Source organism: Glycine max, chromosome 14 (assembly GCF_000004515.6).
Source record: "Glycine max cultivar Williams 82 chromosome 14, Glycine_max_v4.0, whole genome shotgun sequence".
NCBI classification, from domain to species: domain Eukaryota; kingdom Viridiplantae; phylum Streptophyta; class Magnoliopsida; order Fabales; family Fabaceae; genus Glycine; species Glycine max.
Window position 1 is genome coordinate 46,438,549 of NC_038250.2, and position 17,569 is coordinate 46,456,117.

Genomic DNA, 17,569 nt, shown 5'->3' on the forward strand with positions numbered 1-17,569 from the left:
AATTATTAAGATGTGAAGAGTTTAATTTAAATATATTAAGTTATATTTTCATTCAATCACAAGTTATTAAATACCATAAATTTATTAATTTTTACATTATTTATTAGCAGCCATACCTAATATGACTTTACAGTGGTTGACACTGTAAAAAAACACCAAACAAAACATAAAAACTAAACTCAATCAATATTCTTTTCCTCTCTGTTTAAATATATTTTCCAAATTATTTATTGTTTTAGATCACTAAAAATGTCTTAATTATCTTTATTCATCAATGTCTCACTTAAATACTTAGTAACTAATGCTTGAAATTGATCAACAAATTAAAAGTGAATTTTTTAAGAAATATTAATACATCAACCAAAACTTTTCAATACATTCTTAAAATAATTTTTAATAAAAGAATTTATTATTGTTTTATTAATTAGAGTCCTTAAAACATAGTTAATAAGACTCTATTTATACCAAATTGTTGGTTCAAGTAACACTAGTCCCTTAAGTGAAAATTAAGGTTTAAGTCTAGTGGATAAAAAACCAGGATAGAAAAATTAATCAACAAATACTTGGCACCAATATACAATGACAAAAATAAGACTCCATTTATAATAACATTCTATCTCTTTCAATAAAATTAGTTTTATAAAGAAAAGCCATATCTTAAATTTATATACTCATAATATTTTTTTTTTTTTGGGTGAAGATTTGGGTGAAGATATAGTGTAATATTTTTAATATATAATAACTTAAAAGAGAAATAAATGCAATATTTTATAGGAGAAGGCGAACTTTGCAATTGAAGACTCCCAAGAGGCTAACTCTAAAAGTGCGGGTCAGTATCAGTTATTGTGTATGGTAATGGAGTCAAACTTGAATATGAAGAGTTGGACCTCAATTCATTACACGTACGTATCAAATGTTGTGCATCACATCCAATAATCTTTAGGAAAAATTTAGAATATTCATTTTTATTATTAGAAATTACTCTTCCTGTAAATTAGATTATTTTTTTCACTCTTAATTATAAGAAATTCTCAGCATTCTCTCTTCTCTTTGTAATTGGTACAGAAGAAAAAAAATTCCCGAAACATTCATGATTAATGAGTCCATCGGCAAGTCTAACTCATTCTAGATAAATAAGAGAAACAATTAACCAAAAAAACGTAAAAAGAGAGTAAAGTTGAATGGGAAAAGCTATCCTAAGACGAAAAGTAATTTAACTAGGTTCCTAATATGCTTCAAAACTCATCATCAAATGCCCATGGTTGAGAATGAGAAACCCAGTATCCAGTTTCCTAATGAGATATAAACCAATTTCAAAACGACCACTACATATGCTTAAAGCAGATGTAAAAGCGTTTATTTCCAACAAAAACTGCCCAAACCTCATATGAAAACACAGATGGCAATAGATTGAACTTCAAGTTAATTCCCATGGGAAAAAAACATTACTTTTCAACTAACACGACTGCACTTAAGCCAGGCCTCATTCTCGTCATTGAACAACAACAAAGTGCGTTTGAATAAGTTAAATTCAGCAAAAAGTTCAAATTCTCAACACACCCACTTCAGAACTAAACTATCAATTCTTCGCTGATAAAGAACACAAAACAATGTTTCAAAATAACACCACAAGAATCAACTATCAAACTTCTCCACATCAATCCCAGTTGTAAGAAAGCAAAAAAGGAACAAATTAATATTAGCATTAACAACCCACTTAAAAGTTATCTCTCCCACACCACTACTAACAATAATAAATGCGAGAAATAGAACATCCAACATTCATCATTCACTAAATTTACTTCAATTCAAAACAATTAGGATGCAATTACTAGTAGAATTAAAAAAAAAAAAACAGAAGAACCTTGAGCATGTACCGAGCAGAAGATAATCCAAGTACATATATAATCACTACAAAACACAAATTCCTTCCATTTACACAAACCAAAGCCACCAAAGAAGGCCAAACCCTCAGCCTCCGAAACCATAGAGAGTCCTTCCCTGCCTCTTGAGAGCGTAAACGACATCCATGGCCGTCACTGTCTTCCTCCTAGCGTGCTCCGTGTACGTCACGGCATCGCGAATCACGTTCTCGAGAAAGATCTTGAGCACGCCCCTGGTCTCTTCGTAGATCAAACCACTGATTCTCTTCACGCCACCTCTTCTCGCCAGTCTCCGAATCGCGGGCTTCGTGATTCCCTGGATATTGTCGCGGAGCACCTTGCGATGCCTCTTTGCTCCTCCCTTTCCTAAACCCTTCCCACCCTTTCCGCGACCCGACATTGTTGCTGCTTTTCTTGGTTGAAACTTGATAAATGAGAGAATTTGGGAATTAGGGTTTTTGATTTGATGATGGGAAAGGGTGGGAGGGAATGTGGTATTTATTTGGAGCGGGAAGAGTGCGGGTATTATGAATCGAGATTCGAGAGTGGGTTACTTTCATCGTGGCCGTCCGGGGGTTTGTTAATCGACGGCTTGTGAGCGCGATCCGTGGTGAGGAGTGTAGGACGTTGCGGAGCGTTGATGGAAATATTTCGACGGTTTAGATTGGTTTGTCGAAAAGAAACCACGGATCGGGATTTTCTATCGCCTAGGGACCCGTACTTCGTAACAGCCAGCTGCTTAGAAAAAAAAAGGATATAATTTTAATGATACATTATTGGTATGTTTGAATACAAGAAAAACATAAATATATAGTAAAAACAAAATTCTATTTTGGTGAAGAAATAGAGGAAAGAAAAGGAAGAGAAAATTTGATTTATGGAAAGGAAATTTAAAATTTTTTTCCTCTTATTTTCTTCTCAATTCAATTTTCTTTTTCTTTCTTCTTTCATTTTCTTTCCTTCAATCCAACCGAAGGGTACCTAAATGAATTATCAATCAAGAAAATAAAGTAATTACATGAACTTTTTTATTTGAAAATTCGGAAGTTGTTTTTTAGAGATTTTTGTTTCAATATTTCTTGAAAAAGATAAATAAGAAATTTTTTATGATATGATTACATGGTTTTTTAATATGAAAATGTGTATTATTGTAAATGTGGATTTTTAAAAAAATCACAACATTATTTTTAAATGTTTTAAATTTAAAATCTTATGAGATTATGTTTTTTATCCCCACAAGGCAAGTTTAGGGCATGGAGTTACATCCCCTAAGCCAAAACCTATTTTTTTAAGTCAGGAAAACCTAAACTTAAACCTAATCAAATTAGTTTTTCTCGTTAAAAATTGGTTGAGGTTATGAGCTCATATTTGATTAGCATGCTTAATTAGGGATGAAACACGAATTCATGAACTATTCTTTAATTTTGTCAAATTCAAGGACAAATACACACTTTGTTACAACATTTCACATCTAGCCTTATTAAACTCTTAAAAAATAATCACTACACATGTGAACTGTGGGACGTGCTATATAAGATGTTCCATTAAATTTAACAAAGAAGACTTGGTAAAGGGACTAACACAAATGACAAATAATTTTTTAATAACAAAATAGAAAGAAAAAAAATCACGTTAAGAATTCAGTTTTGTTAGGAAAACTGAATTCTCAACAGTTTTTAAGAAACGGCGAAAGAAAACACGTGTGAATTCGGTGGGAGGGGACCCGAATTCACACTTGAAAAAAAAGGGATATGTTGGTTAATAATTTCAAAAGGGAAGTATATGGGAATATAATCTGTGCAATGGAGGGCACAGAGATAGAATGATCTACGCCAAAATGCCTGTGTTTAGTTCTGCATTTGAACAGCAGGTCATGCATATATTACGTGAAAATGCCATATCATACACACTATCCATTATCAGAAAAGAAACCTTATTACTGTATAGTTTTCTCTCTCTCTCTTAAATACATTCTCTTAAATACCATCTCTGGGATTCTTCAGCTATCTCCTTTCATATACAAGCAATTGAACTGTACACTACAGTATGAAGTTTCCAGCACACTCTCAGACAACTGTTAGTTTGAAATACATCTCATCAGCAATTTACAAATTAATAGGAGTCCAACATTTACTATAACAAAATTAGAAACACAAAAAGTAATTTTAACATGCGAAAGAATATTCTGTAAAACAAACATGCATACCGAAATTACAGAAGATATCCACAGAGAGAGGATTTGTTTATTTTAAGTGAGCAAAACAAATCTTAGCCATATATGTTTACATAGATGATAAGAATTAAAAGAAACCTAAAAGGCCACATTTGTTTATATTTTAATCTTGATGATTTATGGTAGATCATATATTTGTTTCTCTAACAATATAACATGATTTACTTGATATGCTCCATACATTTGGTTAGTGGGTAGTGGTGTTTGCAAGACCACACACAAAACACCAAGGATACCAGTATCCACAAAAGCAAGACTAGTATGCCAGGACAAAGTTCTAAAATATATTTGCAAGTTGAAAGGCAAATATACATATATTTAAGCTCACCAGGATCGTCAAAATTTACTCTTTCTCCAGTAGCGAATAGGCAATAGAAAATAGCAGCAAGAAAATAAAGGAGCGATGTAAGCAACAGAAATCCTGGGAAGGAACCAACTAGTTCAACAAAAAACCCAGCTCCTACTGTTCCAATTATAGCAGCCAATGTTCCAGCCGTATTTGATATTCCTAGAACAAGAAATCAAGAGGTCTTCATTATAAGAGATCTTATTGTAAAGTACATAGACAAGTATTTTCTCAGCTCCTAGCAGATTTTGCTTATATTTCACCCTATTTTCCCCATATATGTTAAAAGTCCACTACCTAGCATTAAAAGTCCATTAAATGTAAATAGTTCAATCGGTATATCTTGCATTCATGAAGGGCACTACAAAGTGCTTTATACATCCACGGCATAGTTTGGTCAATTATATTTCAATAGGTTAGATAGCACAAGAGAACTTCTTTAATTAACTCCTACACTAGTTAAAGGAATTACCCAATTCTAGATGGAAAAATAATAGCTACCAATTTACCTTTTACCACACATCGCATATAAAGATAAACATAATACAGGCTCCAATTGATTTCAAATGTATTTACAGATGACAATGTGCTACTAATCTTATTAAATGCGCTGTGGAACAACAAAACATGTACAATCCCCACAAGATAAAAGCATACCATGTAAAACACCAGAATACCGTGGTGCAATCTCCTGTGATAACAAAGAATATGAACATTATATTAGAGGCAGAAGACTTCTAACCAAAAAAAATAAATTGTTTTTACATGACTGAAAATAGAAACCTGAAGGTTCACAAGAAAACCAGAGTGACTGAAGGATTTCAGGCCAAAAGCTAAAGTAAGCCAAGCAGAACCAATCGCGGGGTTTTTAGCTGTTGCTAAGCCAATGAGGCAGAGTCCAGGACCAACAAAACCAATGCACTGCAGTGAAAGTGAAGAATACGTATTATACATTTAAGGCTTAAATATGTTTTTGATCCTTAATAAATATCCAATTTTTGCGTTTGCTCTCTAATAAATTTTTGTTTTGCGTTGAGTCTCTAATAAAATAATAATTTTGTTTTTAATCCTTGGTACTTATATTTTAGTCCTTGACAAATTAGTGAATTTTGTGTTTGCTCCCGAATAATTTTTTTTCATTTGTTACCAATCGGGACTAAAACAAAATTCGCTAATTTATTGGGGAGCAAACACAAAATTCGATAATTTATCAAGGACTAAAACAAAATATCAAGGACCAAAAATAAAAATGTTGTTTTATTAGGGACTCAACGCAAAACAAAAAATTATTAGGGAGCAAACACAAAAATCGGATATTTATTAAGGATCAAAAACATATTTAAGCCTACATTCAAACCTATATATTGTGAGAACAACCAAATCCAAACTGGGATGAGTGGAGAAAATAAAGATAACTACAAGAAGACAATCAAAGCCTTTTCCCACCAAATGGGGTCAACTACATGAATCAAATGACACCATTGAGCACTATCCAAAACCAAAGACTTTTATTATACATCAACAAGTGCTTCGATAGGACCCACCAATAGGATAGAATAGAAAACTATGAAATTCTGCTGAAAATTGAAACAACAGAGGATAGTTCCCCTTTTCTGTCTATTCTATTGAGGAAAACAACAAGATAACTGCAGAAAAGAATCCCAGGGTAATGCCCCCCCCCCCCCCCTCCCCCCCAAGTATGTAGAATTGTTTCCATCTCTCCACTCATCTCAATTGCCACTTGTCCTTTCTGTGAATTTATTCCATTCCTAATCCATAAATAGCTGTGGTTGGCCTCTATCTAAAATTCTCCCAAATATCCAGGAGCAATTTGTCATGACATTAATACAATAAGGAAATCTAGTTTTTAATTAAATTAGAAATAAAAGTTTGTTACTGATGATTTTACAATTCATCTGCAATCTACATCAAGGGATAAATTTAAAGTCTACCCATGTAGAAATCTTACATGTCTCTCCGCTCTTTTCTAATATATGCAATGCAACATACCTGCATAATCTTACGCGTCAAAGTGACACTAGTACCACTTTGTATCATCATATCCGACCACAAGCCAGCAAAGTAACCCATGACAGCCATCAAAGCCCATGGAACTGCACTAAACCATGCTGCATGCCTGAGATCCACACGGTACACCTATAATGGAAAACCATTTATATGTGGTTCTAATTGTTGATTTCTAAATATTTTTATAATTTGACAATCACAATACTAAATATGATAAGCCTTACTGAGCTGAAGTATATGGGCATCCAAGAAAGAACAATAAAAAAACCCTGCGAAATAAGAAAAAAAAATTTAAAAGGGCAACAAATAAGAATTTGCATGAATGATAGTAACAACACTGCATGATGCGGGCTCCTGCACCACATTTAAGGAACCTCCGTTATATTTTTCTTTTGATGGCTTGGATGAGAACCAAAGGTGAGGATTACCTCTTGCAAAAAGATAAGTGAATCCAATCGGGGCATAATAAATGACAATTTGCTATCAAATATGACAATTATCAGCTCCAATTAAGAAAACCAGCAACATAGATTAAACAAATGCTGGAGTGTGAAGCATTACCCAACTGTGCATGGCATTTGCAATGATTAGAGACCATGTTGGCAGCTTTGAAAGCAAGCGCCTGAAAGGAGGGATAACTTTAACTTTCTTGGGCTTAGCTGTCTCCACTGAAAAAGACTTTTGCCTTCTATTCAATATATACTCCAGCTCATATTTTGATATCTGAGGACTCTGGTCAGGAGTGCTTGATGTTGCAGACAACCACACCAACACCCAAAGAAACCCAGACAATCCAAAAATCACAAAGGGACCAAATATACCACCTTGTGACATGAGAATGGGAGAAAGTGTGAGCCCTATTGCACATCCAAGCATAAATCCAGCCATTGAGATTCCTACAGCTCTTGATCGTTCAGTTTGTGGAAACCATCTAAAGCAAAGAACCAAAACCAGTCATTATAAATATCAAGCCTATTTCGCTTGAGCAATTCCATAAAATCATAACAAAGTGATAATCAAAGCCCATCTCAAAAAATAAAAACTCATAAGCCAAAACATAATCATATTATTGTAACATAATAACATCTTAAAATGACTATTGTGCAGAGCATGAAACATTGAGCCTGTATTTGGTTTCACAGAGGCATATTCAAACTCATGCTTGCAAGGGTTAATCATGATTTTCAGCAATCTTAATAATATTTCAGCATTGGTTTTTTTGTTTCATGGTGGCGTATTCAAACTCAAGTTTGCAAGGGTTAAGCTCATGTTTGGTTCAATGTATTGTTTATGTAAAGCAATTTATACTAACTTCACTACGAACATGTTTTTTCAGATATAAAAGTTTCCAAACATAAATCACTTCACTTCAAACAGTCTTATCCAAAATCAAGTTTGCAAAGAGTCACCTTACCTGACGACCATGTTATTCATGGAAGGAAGAGCAACTCCTTCAGCAACACCAAGCAAAGCACGGACGGTAAGTAGAGCTAAGAGAGAGGTCTGAGAAGCCCAAGGGGTAAGAAAAGTAGCAAGTGACCACAAGGCCACTCCCCAAGCCATGACCACTTTGCCACCATAGTGATCCACCAACACCCCTCCAGCTATAGGGGAAACCAGATACCCCCACAGAAACGATGACTGCAATACCACAAACCATCCAACGCTAAACTCAAATAAATAATACATGCACTTGCACTGTAAAGGTTTTAAGCTGTGATCCAATTGTAAACTCTCATATGGTAAGTTTGTTATCTTCTATTATAAATATTAAAAATTAAGTTTAATGGTCATGCACTGAAATTGTAAAGTGAGTGCATAACTTATTTTATAATGGGTGCATAACTTATATAGTGGGTGCATAACTTATTTTCTCTTAAAAATTACACCATAAATGATTTCTGATTAGTTGAGAGTGTACTAACTTTTACAGTAAATCTGCATGCCTATTAAACTCACAAATCAGCAGCTAAAAACAGAAATTCAGCAGAGTCAATTCATCAAACAGTCGGTGTGCGAGAACCTGGACGATTCCGGCGAAGGCTCGGCTCCACCCGTTGGCGAGGGACAGCGGCACGATGGCCACCGACATGACGACGCGATCGGCGTTGCAGAGAGCGAGAGCGAGAGCCAGCATGGCCACCACTTTGACTCTCTCGGAAGTGATGAACTCTGCAAAACTCGACGACTGTTGTTGCTGGCTCTCCTCGGGACCGGAATTGAAGCGGGCGTCGTTGGAGGAAACGTAGAGGCGGGGAAGGGAGCGGAGAGAGGCGGATGAGCCATTGGCGAAGAACTTGAATTCCGTTCTCTTGAGGTGGCGCTTGGGAGAGTGCAACGCCGCCGCTACTCTGGCGCGGTGATTTTGGGGTAGTGAGAGCGGTTTGGCGGCAAGAGTGACGGCGGAGGACAGCGCTGCCATGGCCGCCGACGGTGGAAGTTTTTTTTTTCAGTGACTAAACAGAACGACGGCTTGGTTGGTGAGGTGGTGGACAATTACGCAAATCGCCTTGTCTTTTGCACATTTTTTTAGTGTAATTTTAAAGGAATCATATAGTACGTAGTTTTGATATTTGTAATAATACTACAGGCTAGATTAAAATATAAATAGAAAAAGACTACTCCAGTATTTTTTTTTTATATGAAGTATGTATTTAGTTCATGTAAGATTGAGATTTAAGATGTAAATTAATACTCTAAAACGTTTAAATTGATAAAAATGGATAGAATAAAGGAAGTGAGATGAAATAATAATATTTAAAGTATTTGAAATGCCGTGTTCATATTGATTATATGACTAATGTTATATTCAATAATAGATTTCAGTAAATTTTTTAATTTTTGTTACTAGTCAAAAACATTTCTTTAACTATTCGGTATTAGTAATTTTTAATATTTTTTTAAAATGTTAATTTTTAGCTTCTTTCTTTTATGTATTTTTTTTTAAAAAAATAAATCATATTTTAATTTTTTTTCATTTTTAATTATTTTAGTCATTAATTTTACCAAACACTTATAATTAATAAGTTATTTTTCTAAGTATCAGATTCTAATTCCCAACTAACAATCAACTTTTCAGTTAATTTTACTTAAAATCTAAATTAATAATATGAAATAGAGTAATGGTTTCTAGATGGATAACTCAACCCTCTATATTAAAGATACTGCAACATTAATATAGAGTTTAATTGTTACAGTAGTACATTATTGTGTAAAAAACTTTAAACTGTTAGACTAATTATAATTTATAATATGTGCGATTTTTAAAGTAATTAGGATTGTACTTACATTTTTTTAAGATATCACATCTTATAATTGGTTTATGGTGTAAAAAAAATTATGATGTTAGTGTATACCAATTAAAAACATGTTTATATTTCACTTTTTTTTCCATTAAATAGATGAGGTTTGGTACGAATGATATTTTTAGTTTTCCAATAACATAAAATTAACGATGTATATTTCTCATGTTTGATTTATGTTTAAAAAATAACATCATCAAAAAGTCATGAATGTTTTTTTAGCTATGTTTTTCACAAAAATATTTCTATAAAAAGGTGAGAATTTAACTATTCCAAGTTCATAAAAAGAATACTAGTATTACTGTAAAAATGCAAGGTTATTCTTATTGGATTATTTAATATGATAAATAATTAAAATTATGGTAAAAAATTTATTTTATTCTTTTTTATTCCTAAAATTTAGGATTAATTAAGTTTTTAGTTCATAAATTTGATTTTTAGTTTCTCAACAAAAAATTTAAAATTCATTCATTTTTAAAATTCAGTTCATAAATTATTTAAAGAAGTGTATTGCTAGTATAATTATGTATTATATAACTGGACAAAATGATTTGAATCGGTTAGTGAGAAAATAAATTAGTTATAAAAAGAAATCAATATTATGATGACGGATACTATAATTTTGACTTAATATATTTATTTAATTTTTAATTGCAGTCGCTGATAAATGTTAGTGATTTTTTTTATATACAGCAAAATGTTAGTGATGTTAAACTTTAATAATATGGCATTTGAGTTAGTTTCATATTTTGAGTTATGATTATAAGTGAGATTTAATTTTTGATATTACAAAATTATAAATATTGTTTTTTATTCAACACTGTTTCATATATTATATTTAAAATTGAAATAATATAATTTAACTATTACTTATTCAACAACCATCAAACTTTGAACTACTATCTTTAATTAAATGACCGATTTAATTTTAAAAACCTTGCTATAATTATTATTGATCCAAGCCAAGCTTATTATGAACCAACTAGTTCAAACAACGATCCAATTTTAAAAATTATGAACACAGATATAAGGTAAACACCAAATAGTTGGTGTGATGCTATTCTCACTTTTTTGGGTATATCCTCATCATTGCAGTTGTACCAAGGAAACAAAAAATGTTGGAACTTGATGTCTCAGTTAGCAATAAAGATATATATACAAGAAGAAACGGAATAATGGCCACAGAAACTGAATAAACCAAGCAGGATTTTCTTAATATATTTTTCACTTTCCAACGCACATGCTTCAAATTATGCTCTCAATAAGAACTTCATCTAGTTAATGACTAATGACACATATCGAAGTCAGTTTCCCAAAAAAAACCTTCATTTTCATTTATTTACATATATTTCATACACATCTATCTACCATATTGAATTACATTTTGCTGTTATGTCTACCAAATAGTGAATGACGACCTTCAGCTATCAATTCTCCAGTTGCTTTGTTTTTAAGGAGGACAATGGTCCCAGAATAACCTCCTTTACTTCCTAACAACCTAGAAGTAATTTCTAGTTCATCCTGCAACATAATATCAATATGTGCATAAGGTATAACACACATATACATTTAAAATATGCAAGTAGAGTAGGGAAGTTGTTTGTGGTGCAAAGAACCCAGTTGTTAATGAAATCTGAAGCAAAACTTTTGTAATAAGTAGTTGGAATCATGGAATGGCAAGTGGATGGATACCTTAACAAAAGGACAATTCTTTTTTTTTCTTTTTTTAAATCCTCAGCATAATATAAGTAGAGTCAGGTGAACCCATTTAAGAGGACAAAGCTCTTCAAGCACCTACATTTTCCGTTCACAAGAGTCAAACTAAGACATAATTTAAGGCGAACCATGCTTCTTGCCACTTAAACCAACAAGTTACGATCAAAAGCACACTTTTCAAGAGTCTGTTAGCATCTAAGAAGCACGAACATCGGACATGGCGCGGACACACCGACACTATTAATGTCTAAAATATAGGACACGAGAATACTGCATACACATGCAAATAGAGAGATTCTAATTAAATGAAATATGAATAATATATATCAAAATATCTAAATTACCTATTCATCTTTTTAAACCAACCTTCTATGTTTTTCCAAATTTATTAGTTGTGTAAAGATAATGATTTAAGTGTTCAAGCCAACAAAAAAGAAATTTTTGAATCAAAAACCTAATAAAAAGTGTCAAACAAGTGTCTAGATGTGTTGGTATCGAAAATGTGTCTGACACAACGACACTTCAAATAAAAGAGGTGTTTGTACTTCATAGGTTAGCATTCTTCTTTCAGATAAGGGACATTCTAGGAACGGAACAGGGTCAATCTTATGTCTCTCATTTTTATTTTTTCTATTGTTAGTACACATGTTTTGAATAGTTGAGATGGTGTGTGCAGTTCATTTTGAACAGTTTGGCAGAATTAATTGGATTGTTGGATAGCATATCTATCTATTTTTTTATCTGTAAAAGATCAAAGGCATGCATCACGAGATCTATAACAACTCAGATACCATTCATGTTTAACCAACTAAGCTAGACCTCTTTAGTATAACATATATATCTATACAATAAGTTTACGAATTCCAAAACTTCCCCAATGCTATTCTTATAGTAATTAACTAGCCTATGAATGTTGGACTTGGTAGATATGAGGCCATTATCAATTGTCACACTATATGCACAAAGGACAAAAATTAATGATGTGAAAGTAGAGTTAGATACGCATCGATCATTAAATTGAAATGTAACTTCTTAGCAAAATAGTAGGCATGAATTAAGATGAAATGAAATGAAGGGGGTGCTATTATGAGAATAACTTATGCCAACGAGAGTATATGAGAGAAAAGAAATAGACATGTCAACAGAAACATTCATGGGGAGACCCTCTTCATGGATGACAACACCTCCAACTTCGTCCACCAAATTCACAATTGCTCCATTCGCCAACTTCTCACTCTTGTCGTGTAATAACAACACAAAGAACATTCAATTTCACTTCAATATCAAGATTAATACATGTTTGATTTACAATTGAAAATGTTATTGCACACATTTTAGTCTCAGCATCTCCCTCGACTTCTCCATCCTTTGCCTTGGCTTTCTCAACTCACGGAGCAATATGTATCTATGGGGTTGTTCTTGGTTTCGTTAATTCACTTGGGCTCAATGAGCTTATAGATTGTGAGCTACCTCCAAATTTACATAAAGGTGATTGATATTTACAGTCTCAATTTGTATCTATAGGGGTTGTTCTTAAAGGTGATTGATATTACTAGAAACTGTTTTTTAAAATGTTAAAATTAATTTTCAAGAATATTAAAAATTTAACACATTACATAAAGTATTTTTTCAAATTCATTTTTTATAAATAAAATTAAAAAAATAGGGCACTGATTGTCTTTTTTTTTTAAGTTTTTTCTTGTATTTGTTGTGCGTTGATATACTCGTTTTCTTTATTAAAAAAACTATCAAAAAATGAAATTAAAATATTCAAGAAGAAATCATAGGAATATGGATCACATGGATGCATTGACACTCCAATCAAATGATGACAAATCTTTCAAGTGAAGTAATCACTAAAATCATGTATGGTATGCCTATGAAGTTGTTTCTCCATTTGAGAAGTAAAATTTTCACGACCAAATCAAGCACCCAACATGATGCCTTGTTATGAACTATCATACCTTGTACAAAGATTTTAACCCTTAAAGGCAATTTGATGTCCTATTTTTTCTCCCTGAAAATTGACTTTCATAAATACTTGTCAGAGATGTATTGAAATCCAAGTGCCTAACTTCTTTGCACGATGCCTTGTCATTGAACTATTTTTTTTTCCTAATTGAATCATTGAACTTGTGTTTATTTTTTAATTGAGTATTTTTGTCTAATTGTTGTTATAGAAAATTAACCACTTGGATTGAATTAGTTCCTGAACTAGTATTGTTATCTCTACAAGATGGTTACACTAAGTATTTTCACTTTAAGTCAGTAGTATTACATTTCTTGACCAATATTCTTACATTTGCATGTCTTAAACCCTGTAACAGTTAGATAAAATGATTCAATTAAAAAATAAATACAAATTCAAGACCTAATTAAAAATTACCAATTAATTTAGGGACCAGTAAAATAATTTAACCTTTTTCAACTCTTAGTTAAGAAAAAGAGTAATACATGGGTATTTCAAATAAAATAACAAAGGATACTAATAAAGGGTATTTAGCATTTTTTAAAATATTTTAACTAATGTATTTAGTTCAAATTCAAGGCTTGATCACGCTACATGTGGTTGTTACAACCCCATCAATCTAGAAAACAATACTTTTTTCTCTTTTGGTCCCATGCATTTCTACAAAAGTCAGAATAAATTTTAGGACATGAGGTCCATGGGGACAAATCATTTTTAAAAAAAATTAATAATATTTATTATCATATAGATGAAAATAAAATATAAAACTTCACCCAAAAAATATAAAATAGGATAAAATATATTTTGTCCTCTAAAATTTTTAAGTTCAATTTTAGTTTTTCTAAAAAACAATTATCCATATTTTGTCCCTCAATTTTGAAATGCACCATTTTGGTCCTTAAAATATTATTATAAATCACTTTTTTTCATCCCTTTATAAAGCGTTATCTAAACTATTTTGAGGAGTAGAGTGATGCATTATAAAATTAGGAGATGAAAAATGTCAAAAAAAATTAGAGGGACTAAAACCAAACTAACACACGAGCTTATTTTAGTAGCTTCTAATTTATTTTCGTAAGTTAATTCAAGTTGCTTATAAAATAAGCTAGCTTATAAGATATTAATTTTTTTCATTTTTATCCTCATTAATTTATTGGAGATATTTTATTTACCTTTTTTAATCAAATAATTAATTATATCCTTTTATATCAAACACTTTCAATTTGACCAACTAGCTTATAAGTTTCCAAATTTTCAACTAACTTTTCAGTTTCAACTAACTTATAAGCTACATTTATCAATTAGCTTCATGGTGAGAAACAATCAATTAAGGGATTTCAGCATGATTTTATGAGATATAGTTCATTTTTGTTTGTTACTCGAACACACAATCTTAAAACTTGATTTAAAATTAAAGGTATCAAATTGTATTTGTTTTGATAATTTTGACATCTAGTGGAGAGTCTAAAAGCAAAAGATCAAACAAAATTGGATAGGTAAATTTAATTGAGAAACAACTTTAATTAAGAAACAACTTTAATTAAGTTATATAGTTTTATATAGTATAATACTCTCTCTAGTCTTTATTATAAGGCTACATTTAAAAAGTTTTGATGGTCCTTTTAATAAGGGCATTTATAATTTCTACGAAACATTTTTTTCCAGTTTTGTCCTTATTTATTGTTGGTCCTTAGTTGTTTGTTTACGAGAAAAAATAAGATAATTTAAAAGTTGTTTGTTTGTTGGGGTTCTTACTCTAATGTTGAGTTCTTGTGTAGCATCTAGATTGATCAATCCAACATCCAAATGCCTTTTGATCCACATAACTCCAACATAAACAAAAAGTAAATTGAACCCTTATAAATTGTGATTATAGTGTGAAATAAAGTCAACACTTGTGCTACAAGAACCCCAAAGTGTTGACACCTCATAATTTGTTTGGCAGTGCATGTAGGAGTATTGCAAGAACCCCAAATGATTAACACCTCAATGCTAATTTGGGTGCAATAGTAGTGTTGTGCTTATAATTAACAATTAAAAATTTAAAACTCAGTCCAAAAAATTCTAATTGCAGCTTACTCATCAACCAAAAAAAAAAAAAAGACCCAATGTCATACGCTATAGAACACGATCCAAATAGAGGGATAAAGAGATTAAAGTAAACTTGAAATCAAATAAAGTTGATAGAGTAAATTTAATGAACATAATTAGAAAATAATCAAATAATTATTTTGCTGCTAAACAATAAAATCACTGAATATCAAAATGTCCTCCCTCCATGGTTTCCACCATGCATGATTGTAGTGTTAAAAAAATCTTGTTACATTCAGAAGATAAAAAATCTTCAAATGCTTAAGCCATAACACCAACAAGGACATCAACCATCTTAAGATTCTTTGTGTTGTAATGATTGAATGACATTGAAAAACCAAGGTCCAACACATTTAAATTTGGAGAATTAGTAGGCTGACACATCAAATGAATGTTAAAGCCATCTTCTTTAGCCACTCGACAAAATTCAGCATCATTAGGATCAATGTGAGTTCTTGCATTATGCTATTGAATGTAAATTATATTCCTTAACTCTTATCTTGGCCACTTTGCTTTGATAGTTGGGAAAACTTTTTCAATGAGAAATTTTCTACTCAAATCCTTGTTAACTGAAGCTATAGGTATTATTTCTAATGTCCTTGCAACTCGGTTAATGCTATTTCTTTTTGCTGCCTCCATAGTCACAAAAGGGAATACACGAATTTTTCTAGAAAAAATTTCATTACCTTGTGCATCAAATCTTGGATGAGCGATAACAACTAAAAACACAACCTTTTGGATACAATTATTGCTCTTATAAGTGCGCAATGACTCCGCCTGACCTGGTAGGATGTAATAGTTGACAAACTTCTTTGTCATGTAGAACCACTTTTCATCAATATGAACAATGTTATCCATTGTTTTGAAAGTTGGATCATGTGGAATGCTACCTCTTTCAAGCATTGACAAACAAAACTTCAATTAAGCTACTTCGTTTTCTTCTTTCAAAAATAGCTTAATAGCATTTGAGTGGTGTCATATGGCTCCATCCTTTTTAAGTTTGATGAGTGACGTCTTGTTTATGTTCATTGCACATGCTAAAGATAAAAAAATAGTTTGCTTCGATAATGGAACTTCACGAAAGCGAACATGATCGAATTCAACACTCTTGCATCCATAATTCTGTCTTTTTATGAGAAGCATTTCCTTCTTGTCTTGTTTGTAGCTAGATGCGTCTAACTACCCTACTTGACACTCAGTACGACGAAGCCACCATTTTTGTTGTGCCCTTTTTTCAATCTTCTATTATATGTTGATTGCAATAGAAGATGAGATATTGATTCTCGCTGCTCATTGTTGAGGAACTTATGGTGGTTGCATTTTTGTTGAGTTGGTGCTTCACTTGTTTGTTCTATTAATCATTTTGTTGATACAAAAATAATTTAAAAAAAAACTGAAGAACAAAGTAAAATAAAGTAAAAGAGAATGAACAAGGTGTAGAAATGGAGTACCTACAATATTAGTAATTTCTTCTGTTTCTACTTCGATGTCATTTTTTGAATCCAATTCATCAAAATGCAAATCTAATTCTATGTCATCCATTTCCCTGTTACTCTCATCCTCTATTTTGTTAATGTTAACACTATTTGATTTTGATTCTTTGGTCAAGTCAAATGACAATGGGTTGTTTTCATCCCCATTTGGTGAATGAGGTGGAATGATGTTTAAATCCATCTCAATTGGCATTTGCGTCCAACAATATGCAGACTTGCAGTAGTTATGCAGAGTGCAGTTTAAATCCATTTTGGTATTTTGTTTTATGGTTTTATTTTTCCACTACTTTTTTCTCTCAAATTTTAATATGGTGGGAACTTAATTTTTTCATTGAAATTTTGAATTTTTCATATTAAGAAATTTATGATTGAAAAGTCAGTTTAGTTTTAATTTATGAATAGCATTGGAATTCAATTATGGGTGTGCAACGGGCAATTTCAGGCCAAAATTTTTGGAAACCTCATACGAGTGTAGTTGGAGAAGGCTTCGTGTGGGAATGACAAAAAA

The 17,569-nt window shown here is 31.9% G+C and overlaps 2 protein-coding genes across 3 annotated transcripts; both read right to left on the minus strand.

Annotated features, from left to right (window-relative positions):
• Window positions 1-1,769: 1,769 nt before the first annotated feature.
• LOC100784085 (histone H4) lies at window positions 1,770-2,283 on the minus strand. The gene has a single exon (XM_003544820.4). It carries the CDS (start codon window positions 2,281-2,283, stop codon window positions 1,972-1,974), a length of 312 nt encoding a protein of 103 aa, XP_003544868.1. The 3' UTR covers window positions 1,770-1,971.
• Window positions 1,770-9,073, minus strand: LOC100785142 (probable anion transporter 4, chloroplastic). Of its 2 annotated transcripts, none has more exons than XM_014767128.3 (9): window positions 8,514-9,073; window positions 7,905-8,131; window positions 7,052-7,421; window positions 6,715-6,759; window positions 6,473-6,619; window positions 5,246-5,383; window positions 5,120-5,153; window positions 4,445-4,624; window positions 1,770-2,618 (listed from the first exon to the last, which is right to left on the minus strand). In XM_014767128.3, the coding sequence occupies exons 1-9, from the start codon at window positions 8,910-8,912 to the stop codon at window positions 2,584-2,586; spliced, it is 1,575 nt and encodes a 524-aa protein (XP_014622614.1). In that variant the 5' UTR covers window positions 8,913-9,073; the 3' UTR covers window positions 1,770-2,583. The 2 variants fall into 2 exon arrangements, with proteins under 2 accessions (XP_014622614.1, XP_003544870.1); XM_003544822.5 differs by lacking the exon at window positions 1,770-2,618 and adding an exon at window positions 3,730-3,957 and having other exon boundaries at window positions 8,514-9,071.
• Window positions 9,074-17,569: the final 8,496 nt, after the last annotated feature.